Raw genomic sequence first — 23,903 nt, 5'->3', positions numbered from 1 at the left:
TCTTTGACTTGTCAGGAGCGGGTTAAAGGCCAGATATCAAGCCTGCGGATCCCCAATAATGCTGCCTTGGCTTTGTGGATTCCATTACAATATAATCATAGGGCTGGAAATCCCCTGAACACATCATACGACACAGTAAATTACAAACATACACCGCTGGGACTGCCAAGTTATTGTGGCCAAGACATGGAAATCAAAGTCTCCTCTACTAACACTGCCAAGAATGAATGTGCCAGCACTCTAATTACTCAAAAAAAAAAGCCCCAACACAGTTTCCTGGTAAGCAAGCTTGCCTTGCAGCTCTGGGGTGCTGAGCTCAGCTCACAAAAAGGAAAGCTATCTGGGGTGGCTTCTATGTTCTAGCCACATTTCCAAAGGTTTTGACTGGAAACACATACAGCAGGTTCACTGGCTTCTGACCAAACAGGCTTCAAAAATTGTGAGTGTGTGCATCATACTCTATGTATTCCTCTCCTGCACATACTTCCACCTGTCATACCCTCTGCATGCCTCTACCGCACATACTGCCCACCGCCATACCCTCTGCATGCCTCTACCACACCTACTGCCCACCGTCATACCCTCTGCATGCCTCTACCACACCTACTGCCCACCGTCATACCCTCTGCATGCCTCTACCACACGCCATTATACCCTCTGCACTCCTCTCCTACACCTACTGCCCACCATCATAACCTCTGCATGCCTCTACCGCACATACTGCCCACCGCCATATCCTCTGCATGTCTCTACCTCACATACTGCCCACTGTCATACCCTCTAAATGCCTCTACCACATGCTGTTATACCCTCTGCACTCCTCTCCTGCACATACTGCTCATCATAACCTCTGCATGCCTCTACCGCACATACTGCCCACCGTCATATGCTCTGCATGCCTCTACCGCACATACTGCCCACCATCATACCCTCTGCGTGCCTCTACCGCACATACTGCCCACTGCCATGCCCTCTGCATGCCTCTACCGTGCATACTGCCCGCTGTTATATCCCATGCACTCCACCTGCAAATACTTCCACCTGTCATACCCTCTGCCCTCCTTTCCTGCACATACTGCCCACCGCCATACCCTTTGCATGCCACTCCCCCACATACTGCCCACCGCCATACCCTCTGCACTCCTCTTCTGTACATACTTCCCCCTGCCATACCCTCCTGCCATACATACTTCACCCAGTCATACCCTCTGCACTCTTCTCCTGTACATACTGCCCACCGGTGGCAGCTGGTGCTCAATTTTCTTGGGGGGGGGGCTCCCATGACCTCCTCAGCAACCCCCCCTCCCAGCCACCCAAACAACATCCACCACCCTTTAAACCCCCCCGACGCCCGCTCGCTCGATCTCTGCTCTCCCCCCCCCCCGGCGCTCTATCGATTGCCCGTTTGCCCGGCAGCCCCTGGACTTGCCTAATCCAGGTCACGGCTTCCCTCCCTGCATCTCCTCCCCTATCCCGGCAGTCGCTTCTCCTCCCGGCCAATTGGGGCTTAAAACTTCTGGCCAATCGGGTCTCAGGACCCGCTTTCTGATTGGCCAGGAGGAGAAGTAGGAAGAAATTAGCGCCTATTGATTCGCTATTGTCGCACAAGTGGGTGGGCTCGGGAGAAGAAGGAAGAAATTAACGACTATTAATTCGCTATTGTCACACAAGTGGGTGGGCTCGGGAGAAGAAGGAAGAAATTAGCAACTATTAATTCACTATTGTCACATAAGTGGGTGGGCTCGGGGCACAGTGCTCTGCGCCCTGAGCCCACCCTTTTTGAACTCAAATTAGTGCCTCTGGCTTTAATCATGTGCTTCTAAAAAGAAAAAAACAAAACCCCACTGGAATCCATACATCTGGCGCCCTGCATGTAGATTAGGGGCTGGACGCACAGATTAGAGGGGCGGCGCCTCTGCGTCCTACATGAGTGGCCGCCACTGCTGCCCACAGTCATACCCTCCTGCACTCTTCTCCCACACATACTGCCCACTGTCATACCCTTTGCAAGCCTCTCCTGCACATACTGCTCACTGTCATACCCTCCTGCACTCTTCTTCTGCACATACTTCCCCGTTATACCCTCTGCACTCCTCTCCTGCACATACTGCCCACTGTCATACCCTCCTGCACTCCTCTCCTGCACATATTTCCCCCTTTCCTAACCTCTGCTCTCCTTTCTTGAGCATACTTCCCAGTCATACCGTCTGTACGTCTCTCCTCCACATACTGCCCACTGGTATACCTTCTGCATACCTCTCCTGTACATACTGTCCACTGTCTCACTTATACATGCCCTTACATCTTCTGCACTCCTCTCCTACACAGCTTACCTATTAAAAATTTTCTTCAGCATTGTTTGTAATATCCCCAACACTTGTCTTTCTTTTACACAGAATGGATATCCCCTTGCCTCCTGTTACGGTGAAAACAGTGGATTTCTGTCCCATTGACAATAGTTACTATATCAAAAATCTCAGCAGAGATATAGTGAATTATATGTTCTAAATTGTGCAAACAGAAGAGTCAGCCATCTTTTGGTCAGAACAAGAGGGTATTTCACGACTGTACTTTTTTGCTTCCTAGCAGCAGCATGGAATATTGACAAACCTGAGGCCAATTTTAGACTATAGGTCCTGGTTAACTTTCAAAGAGATTTTCTACGGCTAACTCAACAGAAAAATTTAAGAAAAATAAATAAAATCCTTCGACTTTGAACATAGTACAAGGATGGACATCTACACTTACCGGGCTTACAGATGAACTGAAGGCAGGAGAGTTTTCTGCAAGAGAACGAGAGTGTTAGTGAATGGCTGGCCAATGATACTCCATAGTAGGTGGAATATTTATAGGAAGAGGTCTATGAAAATGGCAGTTAGGGAAGAATGACAATCTTCTAGCAATATGCAAAATGGTCTAGGATAGACTTGCTCAACTTCTGTTACCCCAAAGGAACCCTTTAAATAATTTTAAGGTTTCAGAAAACGCCTGCCAAAATTAATTCATTGGGGGTCAGTGGGAGGCTTCCTTCTGGTAGTCAGTATAAAGTATTCCCTTTACCTTGGTAGTTAGTTGGAACAATGACCTTTACATTGTTGGTCATTGAGAAGAATGTCGCTTACATTGGTTATGAGTGGAAAGAATGTCCCTTACATTGGTGATCAGTGGGAAGAATGTCCCTTACATTGGTGATCAGTGGGAAGAATGTCCCTTACATTGGTGATCAGTGAGAAGAATGTTCCTTACATTGGTGGTCAGTGGGAAGAATGTTCCTTACATTGGTGATCAGTGGGAAGAATGCTCCTTACATTGGTGATCAGTGGGAAGAATGTTCCTTACATTGGTGATCAGTGGGAAGAATGTCCCTTACATTGGTGATCAGTGGGAAGAATGTCCCTTACATTGGTGATCAGTGGGAAGAATGCCCCTTACATTGGTGATCAGTGGGAAGAATGTCCCTTACATTGGTGATCAGTGGGAAGAATGTCCCTTACATTGGTGATCAGTGAGAAGAATGTTCCTTACATTGGTGGTCAGTGGGAAGAATGTTCCTTACATTGGTGATCAGTGGGAAGAATGCTCCTTACATTGGTGATCAGTGGGAAGAATGTTCCTTACATTGGTGATCAGTGGGAAGAATGTCCCTTACATTGGTGATCAGTGGGAAGAATGTCCCTTACATTGGTGATCAGTGGGAAGAATGCCCCTTACATTGGTGATCAGTGGGAAGAATGTCCCTTACATTGGTGATCAGTGGGAAGAATGTTCCTTACATTGGTGATCAGTGGGAAGAATGCCCCTTACATTGGTGATCAGTGGGAAGAATGCCCCTTACATTGGTGATCAGTGGGAAGAATGTCCCTTACATTGGTGATCAGTGGGAAGAATGTTCCTTACATTGGTGATCAGTGGGAAGAATGTTCCTTACGTTGATGATCAGTGGGAAGAATGCTCCTTACATTGGTGATCAGTGGGAAGAATGTCCCTTACATTGGTGATCAGTGGGAAGAATGTCCCTTACATTGGTGATCAGTGGGAAGACTGTCCCTTACATTGGTGATCAGTGGAAAGAAAAGATCATTGGTTTTATGGTGTTGGCTCCTCTAAATGTGGCGATGGACCTGGAATCATGCAGGCACCATCAGATGAGAGGCCAATCAGCAACAGCTCAAGGAACCCCTACAAAACCATGGATGTACCCTAGTTCAGAATGCCTCATCTAGGACAATCAGCTAGGAGTTTCAAAGAAATGATCCAACATGGTAGAAACCTCATTGTGTTATAAAGGACAGTTCCAGTTGCATCACTTAATTTGTTGGGTCTTCCGTGGCCTGGCGTAGGGCTTGTATAATCAGACAAATGCAACACACTTTCATGGGCAACCACCTTGAATCCTAATTGAATTTTAAATACTTCTGACCTGCTATTGACTTCTAGAAGGAAAAAAAACATCTCTAAAGCCAATGACATACACACAAGCTTTACACTTACAAACATGAAGCCAGCCATAGACGGTTCAAAACTCGGCTGGGTCAGCAGAGACCGACCGAGATTAGAGCCATGTATAGGCAGGCTGATGGTACCCAAGTACCCCCTCAGGAAAGAAAACTGCACCCTCTATGACCGGCTTAAGGGAATGTGCATCACAGTAAAAAGATCTACAAGTCACACACGGGACATATTACCGGTAACACTTAGAAATATTAAAACTAATGAGGAGAGATTCTCAGGAAACAAGCAAAGTGTGGTTAAGAAAATATAGAAGGTCAGTGTGTTTTAAATGATAAGTGTACTTGTCTTTAGAGACAAAGAACCCGGTCTTTAGAATATATCATTCGTACCTAAAAGGAAATTCACGGGCCATAAGGTTTGTCTTTAAAGTGAAGTGTAGATCATCAGGGAGCTGTATTTTAGGCTGTTTGCATTATGGACATGCTGGGGACGGGACTTGAGAGCAGCAATTGCACTAAAAATGCACTTTAAGTAAATCCGTCACAGTTATAGACAATCCATACTGAGCATATAATGGGAAACAAAATAAATAAAACATACTCTGAGGTTACCTTCGGTGAAAACAACACATTAAAACAATCTTTAAATTCCGATATAAGCGCAGCCTGAAGTGACCAGGTTTGTTGGAGGTTTGCTTTATATCAAAAACATCCATTCAAATTAAACACCAGCAGCCCGTTTGGTACTATCCGCCTGCCCTATGCTGTCCACCAATAAACTGTTTTACATCAATACGAATTTACTGATAGTTTCGTTAGGTCATGGGTAGGCAATTTGGCACTCCAACTGTTTCTACAAATTCAATGAGGTATTGCTAAGACTCTAACAGCCATAGGTATGACTCCCAGAGACATGATGGGATTTGTAGTATCACCATGGCTAGAGTACTGAGGTTGCCTAGCCATGCATTAGCATAGTTGCCAATATTGTAAAAAAAAAAATTCGGGACACTTTTTTGGGCAGTAGGCGGAGTTGTATTATAATTAGGGGACGGGGCATGCGGTTATAGGTGTGGCATAGGAAAAGGTGAAAATGCAGAAAAAATATGGGCGTGGTTTACGTAAAATAGTGGGCGTGGCTTACATGGGCGTGGCTCGGATGGGTGTGGTTAGAGTCTGAGATGAATGCGGGATGGAGAGGGAAAGGGGGGGGGAGGGAGGGATGGAGGGACAGAAGCCCCCGATCCTACACCACAATAGCAATATGTGTTTTGCAGAGTTTGACAATCAGCAGATAAAGATACTCCAAATACCTGGTGTTAGCGCTTCAATCATCCCGGCGCCATGATTGTTATGGTGTCAGGATGATTGAAGCACATTCTTTCTATTATTACACTGTAATATAAAATGAAATCATTCAACTCACCATAATGCAGAATCAGTGGGAGCCCTGAGCGCGTCACTAGCCACATTGCCTACCATCAGGTGCCCCCAGCAGAGTCCCTCCTTACATCAGGTGCCCCATCAGAGCAGCCTTCCTCACATCTGTCTCCATCAGTGTTGCCCCTCCTTACATCTGGTGTCCCCATCAGTCCTCCTAACATCTGGTGCCCCTCTGACATCCAGACTGGCCCCCTCTGACATCCAGACTGGCCCCCTCTGACATCCAGACTGGCCCCCTCTGACATCCAGACTGGCCCCCTCTGACATGCAGACTGGCCCCCTCTGACATGCAGACTGGCCCCCTCTGACATGCAGACTGGCCCCCTCTGACATGCAGACTGGCCCCCTCTGACATGCAGACTGGCCCCCTCTGACATGCAGACTGGCCCCTCTGACATCCAGATTGGCCCCTCTGACATCCAGACTGGCCGCGACATCCATACTAGCCCCCCACATCCATACTAGCCCCCCACATCCATACTAGCCCCCCACATCCATACTAGCCCCCACATCCATACTAGCCCCCCACATCCAGACTCTGACTGGCCCCCGACATCCAGACTGGCCCCTGACATCCAGACTCACTGGCCCCCGACATCCAGATTCACTGGCCCCCGACATCCAGATTCACTGGCCCCCGACATCCTCCAGGCTCTGACTGTCCCCTGACATCCTCCAGGCTCTGACTGGGCCCTGACATCCTTCAGATGCCGTCGTTGCCGCACAGAGAGATTGAACTGCGGCGCCGCCCACCTTCCATACACTTCACAGACACTGGCAGCGGGGGTGGGCGGTGCCGCAGCATCTCTACTGAAGACCAGCTTCTAGTCTTCTTTAAAATGGCGGCCGGCGGGACCTCTAGCGGCCGGCGGCAAAAAAACGGGACAAACCGAATTTCCCAGGACAAAATTAAATCAGGACAAAGGTCCTAATCCCGGGAATGTCCCGGGAAATTCGGGACAGTTGGCAACTATGCATTAGGTCTTAAAAGGTTGATTATATATGCAAATCAAGGGATGGAGAATTGGTGATGGCTGACGTGTTCCAGGAAAGCCTCTTCTCTAAGCTGGATGACAGCAGGCTAACCCCGATGTGGTGATTCACCAGGAATTAAATATGTAATGAGTCACCCAATGCTCATCAGTGAGGACACAGGCAGCCAATCAGAAGAAGAGGATAAGAATACATTAAGCTCTGTAACTGCTGAATGCCGACATCATGGCAGCCAGTTTCTTCAGCAATGACATGTAGATGGGAAGGAGACTACTGCACATACACTGTATTGCCAAAAGTATTGGGACACTTGCCTTTACACGCACATGAACATGAACATTGATGGCATCCCAGTCTTAGTCTGTAAAGTTAAATATTGAGTTGGCCCACCCTTTGCAGCTATAACAGCTTCAACTCTTCTGGGAAAGATGTCCACAAGGTTTAGGAGTGTGTCTATGGGAATGTTTGACCATTCTTCCAGAAGCGCATTTGTGAGGTCTGGCACTGATGTTGGACGAGAAGGCCTGGCTCACAGTCTCCACTCCAATTCATCCCAAAGGTGTTCTATTAGGTGAAGATCAGGACTCTGTGCAGGCCAGTCAAGTTCCTCCACCCCAAACTCGCTCATCTATGTCTTTATGGACCTTGCTTTGTGCACTGGTGCGCAGTCATGTTGGAACAGGAAGGGGCCATCCCCAAACTGTTCCCACAAAGTCGGAAGCATGAAATTGTCCAAAATGTTTTGGTATGCTGACGCCTTAAGAGTTCCCTTCACTGGAACTAAGGACGCACAGGGCCCCTGTGCAAATTCGCACCGGAGCCACAGCGGACATACGTGAACCGGCTCCATAGAGAGCCAGCCAAAATCTCCTGCTACTGCAAATTAAATGCGGGGAACATGATGAAAATTACCCCAAATACAGAGAGTCCTTTAGGGATCTATTTATAAAGCATCAGTATGGCCTTGCAGCAGATATACCAAAGATGAAAAAATAAAACTGTGCATTGCATTGTACACCCTGCTGTTAACCTTTTCAATAGGGTCCAGTGTGAATGAATCATTATGTAATGGGATTAGTCTAAACACATTGGAAGTTGATTTGCTAAAACCGGAGAGTGTCAAATCTGGCGCAGTTTTACATAGACACCAGCATCAGATTTTGCACTCTCCCATTTTAGTAAATCAACCCCAATGTGTAGTTATTCTTTTAGGAGAGCTGTGATGTGAAAATCGTAGGGGCTTCAATTGTTGACTGCGCCTTCCGGCTGTCTCGCTGACCTTCTTGCACCAACATGTTAATTTTTTAACCTAGAAAAGTGTGCAAATTACAGCTATAGACTTTTCTTCAACATATTTCAGGCCAGAGAATGGAACTACTAAAGCCACAGGAGCAGCATGACAGCCATGCAACTAGCATTTTTAGAAGGTCGGCAATGCTAGCACCACGTTTGTCTAGTCAAAAATGTACTTTTAGGACTCATTCATACTTCCACAGTCTACTGCAGTGCACTGCACAAAGGAAGCCCATTCATTTGAATAGGCTGCCAATGCACGTCAATGACCACTTAACAGACATGCAGCACACTACAATGCAGGGTATGTTGTACATCAACTGCTACTCTATAGAGCAGGGATCTCCAAACTTTCTAAACAAAGGGCCAGTTTACTGTCCTTCAGACTTTACAAGGGCCGGATGGTGGTCAGTGGAAATCGAAAATGTCCGGACATCAGTGGGTAAAAATAACGCCCTGTTGCTTGTTTCAGTGGCAGTAATTGTGCCCCATAATTGGTGTCATTGGGCCCCATTGTTGGTATCGTTAAAGAGGAGTGTCACCTTAAAAATAAAAATATTAAAAGTAAGCAGCTACAAATACTGCAGCTGCTGACTTTTAATAAATGGACACTTACCTGTTCCAGGGTCCAATGATGTCGGCAGCAGATGACGAGCAATCGCTCTTCTCTCGGCTGCCCCCGCCGCCATCCTCTGTCAGGGAATCGGGAAGTGAAGCTTTGCGGCTTCACTGCCCAGTTCCACACTGCGCATGCGCAAGTCGCGCTGCGTGTCTTCACTGGTCTCCATTGTGCCCTGGGAACTGTGTGTTTCCCAGAACACAATGGGGGGGGGGGGGGGCATCTGTGGCTAGCTGCAGCTAGCTATTCCCATGGCACCGGAGGGGGGGGGGGTTCCGATGAGCGGAACTTCCACTTTAGGGTGGAGGTCCGCTTTAAGAGAAATTGTTCCCCATTGTTGCGAGGAATTGTGCCCCCTCACTGATGTCATTGGGACCCATTGTTGGTGTAATTGAGAGAAATTGTGCCCCATCCTTGATGTCATTGGGAGGAATTTTGCCCCATTGGGAGGAATTGTGCCCCATCACTGATGTCATTGGGACCCATTGTTGGTGTAATTGAGAGAAATTGTGCCCCATCCTTGATGTCATTGGGAGGAATTGTGCCCCATCACTGATGTCATTGGGACCCATTGTTGGTGTAATTGAGAGAAATCGTGCCCCATCCTTGATGTCATTGGGATGAATTGTGCCCCATCCTTGATGTCATTGGGAGGAATTGTGCCCCATCCTTGATGTCATTGGGAGGAATTGTGCCCCATCGTTGATGTCATTGGGAGGAATTGTTCCCCATCGTTGGTGTCATTGGGAGGAATTGTGCCCCATCCTTGATGTCATTGGGAGGAATTGTGCCCCATCCTTGATGTCATTGGGAGGAATTGTGCCCCATCGTTGATGTAATTGGGAGGAATTGTTCCCCATTGTTGATGTCATTGGGAGGAATTGTGCCCCATCCTTGATGTCATTGGGAGGAATTGTGCCCCATCGTTGATGTAATTGGGATGAATTGTGCCCCATCCTTGATGTCATTGGGAGGAATTGTGCCCCATCCTTGATGTCATTGGGAGGAATTGTGCCCCATCGTTGATGTCATTGGGAGGAATTGTTCCCCATCGTTGGTGTCATTGGGAGGAATTGTGCCCCATCCTTGATGTCATTGGGAGGAATTGTGCCCCATCCTTGATGTCATTGGGAGGAATTGTGCCCCATCGTTGATGTAATTGGGAGGAATTGTGCCCCATCGTTGGTGTCATTGGGAGAAATTGTGCCCCATGACTGATGTCATTGAGAGGAATTGTGCCCCATCGTTGGTGCCATTGGGAGGAATTGTGTCCCATCACTGATGTCATTGGGACATCAGTACCCCATCCTTGGTGCCCCATCCTTGATGTCATTGGGAGGAATTGTGCCCCATCGTTGGTGTCATTTGGAGGAATTGTGCCCCATTACTGATGTCATTGGGAGGAATTGTGCCCCATCAATTGGTGAAAATTGAGAGAAATTGTGCCCCATCCTTGATGTCATTGGGAGGAATTGTAAATAGATAAAGTCGCGCTACGGACTATTTTCTTAATCTATGACTAAAAGTAAATGAATTAAAGGAAACCTATGGATGAGGATATTACTAAGGGTTAGAGCTGCCTATGCCTAGATCCTCCAACCCTTGAATAAGGGGGGGAGGTGAAAGATAGAAAATTGAAAAATGGGCTATGGCGCTAAAACCCAGTGCATGTGCAACTCTGTGCATACAAATATATGTGCATTTAATGTAACAGTGCTATCAAAAATTATTAATGGTCTAATGTATGTGTAAAGTGCTAGTGCTACGGTGACCCATACATATATTCTGCTTATATTATAGATATCAAATTCATGAAAAATCCGAAAAAATTCATAATAAACATAAAAGAATACGAAGAAAAAAAATACTAATAATAATAATCAGAAATCAAAACTGGTGCGCTGGGAGAATGTTCACTCTTCACTTCAAATATGCTCCGTGGTTATATACATGGGGGAGGAGAGAAGCATATCCATGGTGCAAGTAAGTTTTTTAAAATATCCATGGTGCAAGTACGTTTTTAAAAAAAAACGTACTTGCACCATGGATATGCTTCTCTCCTCCCCCACGTATATAACCACGGAGCATATTTGAAGTGAAGAGTGAACATTCTCCCAGCGCACCAGTAGCAGTGTCCAAGCAGCAGCACAGTGGCTTATACTGTGAAGGCTCGTTTAACCCCACAGGGGCATTGGATCTGGTGAGAGCAATCACATTTCCACAATACTGACTGGCGCACTGGGGATGAGTGTTTTCTCTCTACATTAACTTTTTTGCACTAGTCACTTTACTTTGCTACCACCTCTCGAAATACTGCAGCATGCGACTTTTCAGCGATTTCTGAATGCGATTTTGGAAAAGTTTTTGTGTTGAAGGACGTTCTTTGGGACTAAATTATTCTGCACGAATTTTGCATGATTGCTGAGATTAATCAATTTGCACATTTTGGATCGTTTTGATTTCTGATTATTATTATTAGTATTTTTTTTCTTCGTATTCTTTTATGTTTATTATGAATTTTTTTAGGATTTTTCATGAATTTGATATCTATAATATAAGCAGAATATATGTATGGGTCATCGTAGCACTAGCACTTTACACATACATTAGACCATTAATAATTTTTGATAGCACTGTTACATTAAATGCACATATATTTGTATGCACAGAGATGCACATGCACTGGGTTTTAGCGCTATAGCCCATTTTTCAATTTTCTATTGGGAGGAATTGTGCCCCATCGTTGGTGTCATTGGGAGGAATTGTGTCCCATTACTGACGCCATTGGGCCCCATTGTTGGTGTAATTGAGAGAACTTGTGCCCCATCCTTGATATAATTGGGAGGAATTGTGTCCCATCCTTGATGTCATTGGGAGGAATTGTGCCCCATCGTTGGTGTCATTGGGAGGAATTGTGTCCCATTACTGACGCCATTGGGCCCCATTGTTGGTGTAATTGAGAGAACTTGTGCCCCATCCTTGATATAATTGGGAGGAATTGTGTCCCATCCTTGATGTCATTGGGAGGAATTGTGCCCCATCGTTGGTGTCATTGGGAGGAATTGTGTCCCATTACTGACGCCATTGGGCCCCATTGTTGGTGTAATTGAGAGAACTTGTGCCCCATCCTTGATATAATTGGGAGGAATTGTGTCCCATCATTGGTGTCATTGGGAGAAATTATGCCCCATTGTTGGTATCAGTGGGTGAAATAGTGCCCCGAGGGCCAGATAAATGCAAGCAGAGGGCCGCATCTGACCCTCGGGCCGCAGTTTGGAGACCAAAGCTATAGAGTGTTAACAATGAATGTCAACACACCACACAGAGCTGAGCATTATTGTGCATTGCTGTAAGGGGTGTGACTGGGCCCCGAGTGGCAGTTGTTGGGTCCCCTAACCAACTGTGTTCTCTGCATTTTCTAGCTTCCAGGTTAAGAGGGAGATGCACACAGACAAGAGAATAATATATCTGCAGCAAATTAGAATGATTCAACCCATTTTGGGAAAATTCAGCAGGTTTTTGTGTTCTGTAAAGACTGCAGCCGACAACTAATCACAATCTATTCGTCACATTCCATGCAAAGATGCGAAGATTAAACCAGGCGCCCCTGGACACATTCTAACCATGGCCGAGATTTACATGAATTATTTGGCCTTGCTAGAGAGCAGACGTTTTCATTTTTTGTGTTTCTGACGATGCCGTCGGTGAATGCCCGTCCCTAACATCGACACCCCGCTGAGCAAACACAGTAGCGCAGTCAGCTGCAGAAGGGCCTTGCCAACCCAAACAATGCGTCCATGTCTGAGGATGGCCAGAGAGCAGCGCGGGGAGGGACCCGGAGAGACGGGGACGGCAGGATGCCGGTGACTCATATCGGAAACAATTAGAATCTATTGCTTGGCTTGTAAAAATCCCAGAGCTCCCAACGCCGGCAGCTTATCAGAAATGTCTGGCTAAGTGAGGAAATTGCTGACAGCAGCGGCTGAGGCTTTGCTAAGAGATCAGATCTCACACCCTGTGCTGAGAATACTACTACTTACTGGGGGGGGGGGGGGGATTTACCAACATCTACCGGCACTGCCAGGGCAAAACACTAGACAACTATAACCATGCTTCTAATAACGTTAATTAAAAAAAAAAATTGAGAAATAATGAGAAGCATGTTACCTGTTACCTGTCTAGAAAGCAGCAGGCCTTTCTCAGCCAAGGTTCCTCCAAAGGGTGCTAGGGGTTCCTGGTAGACATGTGCATTCGTTTTCGTCCGAATGCATTTTCGTCCGAATTTCAGCTATTTTCGTTTTCGTCTTGACAAACGATAACGAAAGCACAAAATCCGAAAAACGAAAGATCCGACATAAATAAATGCTTTATTTTCGTTTTCATTGTTACAACAGTTCGATATAGAATAGGAGATTCGACATGACTGACAATAACAATCTGTCTATAGAACCTGTGGTCGAATGTGCCTAACCTTACCTCTATTAGTCCAAGATTATATAGAGAAAATATTCGACAGAGAAAAAAGATCTGACAGAGAGAAAAGATTCTGCAAGTTACTGTCCTAAAAAGTGTTTGGGGACCCGGGTCCTGCCCCAGGGGACACGTATCAATGCAAAAAAAAGTTTTCAAAACGGACGTTTTTTCGGGAGCAGTGATTTTAATAATGATTAAAGTGAAACAATAAAAGTGTAATATTCCTTTAAATTTCGTAGGGGGGGGTTGTCTATAGTATGCCTGTGAAGGGGCTCATGTTTCTGGTGCTTAGAACTGTCCCTGCACAAAGTGTCATTTATGCAGGAAAAAAAGTCCTTTAAAATCACTCGCAGCTATTATGAATTGTCGGCTCCGTAATACAGAGAACACTCATTGAAAGTCATTGATAAAAAATAAATAAATAAATAAAAAAAAAGCGTGGGGGTCCCCCAAATTCAATTACCAGGCCCTTCAGGTCTGGTATGGATATTAAGGGGAACCCCGCATCAAATTAAAAAAAAAATTGACGTGGGGGTCCCCCTAAAAATCCATACCAGACCCTTTATCCGAGCACGCAACCTGGCAGGCCGCAGGAAAAGAGGGGGGGATGAGAGAGCGGCCCCCCCTCCCTCCTGAACCGTACCAGGCCACATGCCCTCAACATTGGGAGGATGCTTTGGGGGTCTGTGACCCCTCAAAGCACCTTGTCCCCATGTTGATGTGGACAAGGGCCTCATCCCCACAACCGTAGCCGGTGGTTGTGGAGGTCTGTGGGCGGGGGGCTTATCAGAATCTGGAAGCCCCCTTTAACAAGGGGACCCCCAGATCCCGCCCCCCCCTGTTTGAAATGGTAAGGGGGTACAAAAGTACCCCTACCATTTCACAAAGAAAGTGTAAAAAATAGTTAAATAAGACAAACACACTTTTGAAAAATATCTTTATTAAAAATAAAAAAAATAAAAAAAAGATTCCAGCGGCGGTAATCCACTCTTGCTATCCAGCGACGGACGGTCATCTCTCCAGCGATGGCTCATCTCATCCAGCGCAGCGAATACATCCTTCTTCTGTCTCCGTGGAGGAGACACTGCAAGGATTCCGGCGGCCTGACGTTTCTTATATACGGAGGGCGGGGCCACCCGTCACATGACCCCGCCCCCCTCTGACGCAAGGGGAAACCCGGGGTTCCCCGTGACGTATGGGTGACCCCGCCCCCTCTGATGTAACGGAAACCTGCCTGTGTTACATCAGAGGGGTGCGGGGTCACCCATACGTCACAGGGAACCCCGGGTTTCCCCTTGCGTCAGAGGGAGGCGGGGTCATGTGACGGGTGGCCCCGCCCTCCGTATATAAGAAACGTCAGGCCGCCGGAATCCTTGCAGTGTCTCCTCCACGGAGACAGAAGAAGGATGTATTCGCTGCGCTGGATGAGATGAGCCATCGCTGGAGAGATGACCGTCCGTCGCTGGATAGCAAGAGTGGATTACCGCCGCTGGAATCTTTTTTTTATTTTTAATAAAGATATTTTTCAAAAGTGTGTTTGTCTTATTTAACTATTTTTTACACTTTCTTTGTGAAATGGTAGGGGTACTTTTGTACCCCCTTACCATTTCAAACAGGTGGGGGGCCGGGATCTGGGGGTTCCCTTGTTAAAGGGGGCTTCCAGATTCTGATAAGCCCCCCGCCCGCAGACCTCCACAACCACCGGCCACGGTTGTGGGGATGAGGCCATATAGATGTGGCCTGGTACGGTTCAGGAGGGAGGGGGGGCCGCTCTCTCCCCCCCTCTTTTCCTGCGGCCTGCCAGGTTGCGTGCTCGGATAAAGGGTCTGGTATGGATTTTTAGGGGGACCCCCACGTCAATTTTTTTTAAATTTGATGCGGGGTTCCCCTTAATATCCATACCAGACCTGAAGGGTCTGGTTATGGATATTTAGGGGGAACCCCACGTCAAATTTTTTCTTAAATTTGAGGCAGGGTTCCCCTTAATATCCATACCAGACCTGAAGGGCCTGGTAATTGAATTTGAGGGACCCCCGCGTTTTTTTTTTTTTATTTATTTATTTTTTTTATCAATGACTTTCAATGAGTGTTCTCTGTATTACGGAGCCGACAATTCATAATAGCTGCGAGTGATTTTAAAGGACTTTTTTTCCTGCATAAATGACACTTTGTGCAGGGACAGTTCTAAGCACCAGAAACATGAGCCCCTTCACAGGCATACTATAGACACCCCCCCCCTACGAAATTTAAAGGAATATTACACTTTTATTGTTTCACTTTAATCATTATTAAAATCACTGCTCCTGAAAAAACGGCCGTTTTTAAAACTTTTTTTTGCATTGATACATGTTCCCTGGGGCAGGACCCGGGTCCCCAAACACTTTTTAGGACAGTAACTTGCAAATTAGTCTTTAAAATTAGCACTTTAGATTTTGAATGTTGGACTCCCATAGACTTTAATAGGGGTTCTAAAGTATGCTATATACTAGCTCCGTCGAATCTTCTTTATACATTCGACAGACACCATAAGCCTTAAAGACAGATTCGACCGTAATTCATGTGGATTTTCGGACGAATGCAATTTTTGAATGAAAAACGAAATAAATAAAAACGAATTTCGGGAGTAACTAAATAAATTAAGTTTTCGGACAAAAACGAAATTCCGACACAAAATATTTTACTCTGCACATGTCTAGTTCCTGGAGCAATGAGCGATTTTTGACTCTCAGATATGTGTGTGGGCTAGTCCGATCGTTTTTTGAAAAAAAAAAAAAATCAAAAAAAAAATCAGGACGGACCTAGATATAGAGTATGTTTCAAACCTATCCGACGGACTAAAATTGTGAAAACCGTTTGTGTTCTAGTACGACGGACCAAATACGACGCAAGAGCAGCAATTGGCTACTGGCTATTGAACTTCCTCGTTTAGTCCCATTTATGTCATCACGTTCAAAAGCGAACTGACTTTCCAACGGACTTAGTGCGGTCGTGTGTGGCCAAGTCCGTTTGTTCAGAAAGTCCATCGGAACTCTGCCGAAAAAGTCAGTCGGGAAGACCGTCGGACCTAGTCTGCCAGAAAGTCGTGTGTATGCGGCATTAGAGGGACATTCTTCCCACTGATCACCAATGTAAGGGACATTCTTCCCACTGATCACCAATGTAAGGGACATTCTTCCCACTGATCACCAATGTAAGGGACATTCTTCCCACTGATCACCAATGTAAGGGACATTCTTCCCACTGATCACCAATGTAAGGGACATTATTCCCACTGATCACCAATGTAAGGGGCATTCATCCCACTGACCACCAATGTAAGGGGCATTCTTCTCACTGATCACCAATGTAAGGATCATTCTTCTCACTGATCACCAATGTAAGGATCATTCTTCCCACTGATCACCAATGTAAGGGACATTCTTCCCACTGATCACCAATGTAAGGGACATTCTTCCCACTGATCACCAATGTAAGGGGCATTCATCCCACTGACCACCAATGTAAGGGGCATTCATCCCACTGACCACCAATGTAAGGACCATTCTTCTCAATGACCACCAATGTAAGGAACATTCTTCCCACTGATCACCAGTGTAAGGGGAATTCTTCTCAATGACCACCAATGTAAGGATCATTCTTCCCACTGATCACCAGTGTAAGGGGAATTCTTCTCAATGACCACCAATGTAAGGAGCATTCTTCTCACTGATTATCAATATAAGGGACATTCCTTTCTTTGATCACCAATGTAAGGAGCATTGTTCCCACTGATCACCAATGTAAGGGTCATTCCTCCTACTAATTATCAATGTAAGGAACATTCTATTCACCGATCACCAATGTAAGGAGCATTTATCCCATTGATCACCAATGTAAGGGACATTATTTTCACTGATCGCCCAGGTAAAGGTCATTCTTCCGAATGACCGCCAATGTAAGGAGAACTGTTCCTAATGGCCACCAGTGTAAAGGACATTGTTTTCATTGACCACCAATGTAAGGAGCATTCTTCCACTAACCACCAGAGTAACATGTCTCTTCTCTCAATTACCACCAATATAAGGGGGTCCTTTGCAGCCTGACCGCCAATGTCAGCGGGCACTACACTCACCACCAACATAATGAAACATTTTATTGACTGCCAGTGTAAGTGGAAATTTTTAAACAGACCATCAATGTAATTGGCTCTTCTCCACCAACAGCTAGGTCAGGGAACACTACAATTTTTACTGCCCGTATTTTTTTTTCTGCCAATTTTAAATTTGCACCCTTATAAGAAAAAGGTCCCTTAAAGTGGTTGTAAACCCTTACAGACCACTTTGACCTACAGGTAAGCCTAGATTAAGGCTTACCTGTAGGTACAAGAAATATCTCCTAAACCTACACAGTTTAGGAGACATTTGCAAAAGACAGGCACCGCTGTCTACGGCGCATGCGCCATAGACAGCGGTGCGCAGGCGCACTGAGCATGACGCTGCTAACGGCGATAATGCCCTTAGTGGCGTGCGCGAGAGTGACGTCATCGAGGCTCCGGCCAGTCACAGTGCCTTGATACCCGGAAGTCACTCAGGGATAGATGGCGGCGTGGGAGGACGACGACGAGGGTCGCTTCGGGGGCTTCCATCTCAGGTAAGTTATTCATAATGAGCTAGTATGCCTTGCAGGGTCTATTTTTATTTATTTTTTTATTCGTTTGGCTTTACTTCCTCTTTAAAGCTTACAAATATTCTCCAGAATGACAGGTAATCTTTACAGTGGTGGTGGCAGCATCATGTTGTGGGGATGCTCTTCTTCAGCAGGGAGAGGGAAGCTGGTCAGAGTTGATGGGAAGATGGATGGAGCCAAATACAGGACAATCTTAGAAGAAAACCTGTTGGAATCTGCAAAAGACTTGAGACTGGGGCGGAGGTTCACCTTCCAGCAGGACAACAACCCTAAACATACAACCAGAGCTACAATGGAATGTTTTAGATCAGGGGTCTCCAAACTATGGTCCTCCAGTTGGTCAGGAACTACAATTCCCATCATGCATAGTCATGTCTGTGAATGTCAGAGTTTTACAATGCTTCATGGGACGCGTAGCTCCGTAACAGTTGGAGGGCCGGAGTTTGGAGATCTAGATCAAAGCATATTCATGTGTTAGAATGGCCCAGTGAAAGTCCAGACCTAAATCCAATTGAGAATCTGTGGCAAGACTTGAAAATTGCTGTTCACAGACGCTCTCCATCCAATCTGACAGAGCTTGAGCTATTTTGCAAAGAAGAATGGGCACAAATGTCCCTCTCTAGATGTGCAAAGCTGGTAGAGACATCCCCAAAAAGACTTGCAAATGTAATTGCAGAGAAAGGCGGTTCTACAAAGTATTGCCTCAGGGGGGCGCCATACAAATGTACCCCACACTTTTCACATATTTATTTGTAAAAAAAAACAAAAAAACTTGAAAACCATTTATCATTTTCCTTCCACTTCACAATTATGTGCCACTTTGTGTTGGTCTATCACGTAAAATCCAAATAAAATACATTTACGTTTTTGGTTGTAAACATTTAAAGGGGTATGAATACTTTTTCAAGGCACCGCAGGTCGCCGATCCTTGCTTACCTGTGAAGCTCATGTACTTCTGGCTGTTGGTGCTTTTCTTGGAATTGTAGAATTCTAAGGCGTCCAACACGGCCTGCGGGTTCTTCTTCTGCTCTTGTTTGGTGATGTTGGAGGTTTGCAGTAATCGCGCCCATTGCTCCGGCATGCCCTGCACAGACATAGCATGGAAAGGCCAATGATCAGCACACAAGAGGTTTATGAAGTCTGAACATATACATTTGGGTAAAGCAGGCCGTACAATGCAGATCTTTATGTTATGGCATCAGGCTGGGCTCTGCCATTGTAAGCACATACCCACAATCCCCCCCCCCCCCCCCCCCCATGTTTAGGGCTCGCTCACACTGGCGGTGGAGTTTACCGCCTTTCTGAAAAGTGATGCCACCTCCTGAATGCTGTTTTTTGTATCCGATCCCACCAGGAATTGTGCACATCAATGCTGTGCTGCACACGTGATTGGCGGGTGGCATGCGCTTACAGGACAGTCCCATTTCGGCTTCAATGGGCACATATAACAAGTGGCCTCACCTACCAAATGTGACACAATGGGGGGAGGTTTACTAAAACTAATCTGGTGCAGCTCTGCCTAGGAACCAATCAGCTCTCTTGGTTTATTATCAATGTTCAGATTGTGCAATTTAACCACTTTCAGACCGGACCAATTTGCTGGTCAAAGACCAGACCACTTTTTGCGATTCGGCACTGCGTCGATTTAACTGACAATTGCGCGGTCGTGCGACGTGGCTCCCAAACAAAATTGACGTCCTTTTTTTCCCACAAATAGAGCTTTCTTTTGGTGGTATTTGATCACCCCTGCGGTTTTTATTTTTTGCGCTATAAACAAAAATAGAGCGACAATTTTGAAAAAAACGCATTATTTTTTACTTTTTGTTATAATAAATATCCCCCAAAAATATATAAAAAAACATTTTTTTCCCTCAGTTTAGTCCGATACGTATTCTTCTACATATTTTTGGTAAAAAAAAATCGCAATAAGCGATTATTGATTGGTTTGCGCAAAAGTTATAGCGTTTACAAAATAGGGATAGTTTTATAGCATTTTTATTAATAATTTTTTATTATTTTTTTTTTTTACTAGTAATGGCGGCGATCTGCGATTTTTATTGAGACTGCGACATTGTCGGGGACCCATCGGACATTTTTGACACATTTTTGGGACCATTGTCATTTATACAGTAATCACTGCTATATAAATGCAGTGATTCCTGTGTAAATGACACTGGCAGTGAAAGGGTTAACCAGTGGGTGGCAGTGTAGGGGTTAAGTGTTCCTAGGGGTGTGTTACTAACTGTGGGGGGGTTGGGCTTTCATTTAGTGAACACTGATCTCTGCTCCAATCACATGGAGCAGAGATCAGCGTCACTAGTTGCTAGGCAGAATGGAAAAATGTTGTTTATACAGCATTTCCTCCATTCGGCCGCACCGTGAGACGATCGCGGGGATGCCCGCGGCGATCGAGTCCGCGGGTCCCGCGACCGGACTCACGGGGGTCCCGACCGGCGCGCTCCCGATGGCAGGGCGGCATCGAATATTGGACGTACATGTACGCCAATATGCCTGCCCGTGCCATTCTGTCGACGTACATCGTCGTGCGCTGGTCGGGAAGTGGTTAAAGTTAGAAGCCGATTGGCCACCATGCACATCATGGCAATGTGTACCCACCTGAGTGACCACCATGATATTTTGCAGGTAGGCAGTGAAAAACACAGGATGTTTTTACTAGGGGTGCACCGATATATCAACCACCAAAAACGTTCGGTCACGGTTTGCCGACTTCAATGCAAAAACGCCCACTATTGACTTCAATGCAAAATCGGGTCCCATTGACTTCAATGCAAAAAACTCCCCCTGTTGATTTCAATGCAAAAAAAAAACCCTATTGACTTCAATGCAAAAACTCCCCCTATTGACTTCAATGCAAAAAACGCCCCCTATTGGTTTCAATGCAAAAAACGCCCCCTATTGGTTTCAATGCAAAAAACGCCCCCTATTGGTTTCAATGCAAAAAACGCCCCCTATTGGTTTCAATGCAAAAACGCCCTGCTGTTGACTTCAATGCAAAAAACACCCCCTACTGAATTCAATGCAAAATTGCGTCCCATTGACTTCAATGCAAAAAAATCCCCCTATTGACTTCAATGGAAAAAAATACCCCCTATTGACGTCAATGCAAAAACTCCCCCTATTGACTTCAATGCAAAAAACGTCCCCCTATTGGTTTCAATACAAAAACTCCCCTCTATTGGTTTCAATGCAAATACACCCCCCTATTGGTTTCAATGCAAAAACGCCCCCCTACTGACTTCAATGCAAAAAACACCCCCCTACTGACTTCAATGCAAAAAACACCCCCCTACTGACTTCAATGCAAAAAAACTTCCCTATCGACTTCAATGCAAAAAAACTTCCCCATCGACTTCAATGCAAAAAAACTTCCCCATCGACTTCAATGCAAAAAAACTTCCCCATCGACTTCAATGCAAAAAAACTTCCCCATCGACTTCAATGCAAAAAAACTTCCCCATCGACTTCAATGCAAAAAAACTTCCCCATCGACTTCAATGCAAAAAAACTTCCCCATCGACTTCAATGCAAAAAAACTTCCCCATCGACTTCAATGCAAAAAAACTTCCCCATCGACTTCAATGCAAAAAAACTTCCCCATCGACTTCAATGCAAAATCGCGTCCCATCGACTTCAATGCAAAATCGCGTCCCATCGAGTGCAAAAGTGCATCCTAAATTTTCAGTTTCAGTGCACCACTTGCTTTTACCGTCCTTTTACCACCTATGTGAACTTGAAAATAAAGGGAAAAAAAAGCACAGAAAAACAAAAACGAATGCAATCGCCACATCTAAGGATTGGTGAGCTGCAATTCAATACATTTTGGGGTTGGGGTTGAATAGTGCTTTAAAGTGATTGTAAACCAATTATTTTTTTTTTTTAATCAAAAACATGTCATACTTACGGTACCTGCTAGTGTAATGGTTTTGCACAGAGCAGCCCCAATCCTCCCCCACTAGCACTCCTGACTCCCCGCCCCCCGCTTGATCAGGGGGAACTTGTGGGGACTCAGTCCCAAGCTGCGTTGTACATGTCTATAGACACACACAGTGCGGCTCGGCCCCGTCCTCTGCTCTCTCCTCACAGGCTGGAGACTGACAGTGGGAGCCAATGGCCTGAAAGTGCATGTACATGCAAGCATCTCCAGCAGACATGTGCACTGCCAACAAATTCTTTGTTTTCCTTTTTATAATTTTTTTTTTTTTTTTTTTTTTTACATTTATCAGGTCATTCGTTATGATCACAATTCGTAAATTTGAAAATTCGAAAATATGAAAGAAAATCCAAAAATTTTTAAGAACGAAAATCCGAAAAAATTCTAAATAATAACTAATAACTATTAAATTATAGAAATTTGAATTTCCTTTCAAAATTTGGCTGTTAGTGAACGTAACGAATATGAATTTATGTTTCCCGGCCGTCCAGTAATTTCTTCCATGCAGGTAGCTGTTGATTAGACTTGTGCAATTAGTTTTGTTCCGAATTCGTTTTTTTTAACGAACTTCGACAAATTTGTTAATTCGGAAACATCCGAATTAACGAAAACCCGTTTAACAAATTTTTTCCAATATTCGTAAATTTCAAAAAGCCGAAAATTCGAAAATCTGAACTAACTAACTATTAAATTATAGGTATTGGAATTTCCTTTTAAATTTGTCTGTCAGTGACCGTAACAAATACAAATTTAGCCGAAGTTACGAATTATCTGAAATAACGAATGCTGCATCTAAATGAATGGAACGGGAATGAATTAATAATAAGTAATAATATAAAGTTTTTATTATCATTATTGTTATTTATTAGAAATAATTTGTTACGTTCCATTCGTTTAGATATGGCGTTCATTATTTTGGATAATTCGTAACTTCGGTTAAATTCGTATTTGTTACGTTCACTAACAGCCAAGTTTGAAATAAATTCAAATACCTATAATTTAATAGTTTGTTATGTCAGATTTTCGAATTTACGTAACAAAATTAATTTATAATAAATAACAATAATAATAAAAAAATATATATTATTTTTTATTATTAATTTCATCCGTTCCATTTGTTTAGCTATGGCATTTGTTTTTTCAGAAAATTCATATCCTCGGATAAATTCGTATTCGTTATGTTCACCAACAGGCAAATTTGAAAGTAAATTCAAATACCTATAATTTAATAGTTAGCTATTATTTCAGATTTTCGAATTTCTGGGTTTTCGGAATTTCGAATTTACGAACTCTCGAATTTACGAATTCGTAAATTAGAAATTCCTAAAGCCAGAAAATTCAAAAATCTGAAATAATAAACTATTAAATTATAGGTATTTCAGATTTTCGAATTTTTCAGGCTTTCGGAATTTCTAATTTATGAATTCGACAAATTTGTTAATTCAGGAAACATCCGAATTAACGAAAACCCGTTTAACTAATTTTTCCCAATATTCGTAAATTTCGAAAATTTGAAATAATAAAATAATAAGAATTTCCTTTCAAATTTGGCTGTTAGTGCATGTAACAAATACAAATTTATCCGAAGTTACAAATTATCTAAACAAACGGAACGCAACAAATTAATTTATAATAAATAACAATAATAATAAAAAACGTTTTATTATTATTTATATTAATTCGATCCGTTCCATTTGTTTAGATGCAGCATTCGTTATTTCCGATAATTCATAACTTCGGATAAATTCGTATTCGTTATGTTCACTAACAGCCAAATTTGAAAGGAAATTCAAATACCTATAATTTAATAATTAGTTATTATTTCATATTTTTGAAAGTTGAAAATCTGAAATAATAACTAACTATTAAATTATAGGTAGTTCACATTTTCAAATTTTTCAGGCTTTCGGAATGTCTAATTTATGAATTCGTAAATTCAAAATTCTGAAAACTCGTAAATTCAAGAATCTGAAACAATAACGAACTATTAAATTATAGGTATTTGAATTTCATT

The 23,903-nt window shown here is 44.2% G+C and overlaps 1 protein-coding gene across 3 annotated transcripts in view; it reads right to left on the bottom strand.

Annotated features, from left to right (window-relative positions):
* Positions 1-23,903, bottom strand: part of PAK1 (p21 (RAC1) activated kinase 1) — a 122,211-nt gene that overhangs the window by 42,755 nt on the left and 55,553 nt on the right. For all 3 annotated transcript variants that reach the window (XM_077451372.1, XM_077451374.1, XM_077451373.1), the window contains exons 4-5: positions 18,874-19,021; positions 2,749-2,783 (exon numbers count right to left, since the gene is read on the bottom strand). In XM_077451372.1, the coding sequence (XP_077307498.1) occupies positions 2,749-2,783; positions 18,874-19,021 (183 nt within the window). The remainder of the gene's footprint in view (positions 1-2,748; positions 2,784-18,873; positions 19,022-23,903) is intronic.

Source organism: Lithobates pipiens, unplaced genomic scaffold (genome assembly GCF_037356315.1).
Source record: "Lithobates pipiens isolate NorthernLeopardFrog02 unplaced genomic scaffold, aLitPip1_a1.2 Scaffold_23, whole genome shotgun sequence".
NCBI classification, from domain to species: Eukaryota; Metazoa; Chordata; class Amphibia; order Anura; family Ranidae; genus Lithobates; species Lithobates pipiens.
Note: the sequence above shows the minus strand (reverse complement) of the source record. Positions and strands in the feature narration are given on the sequence as shown.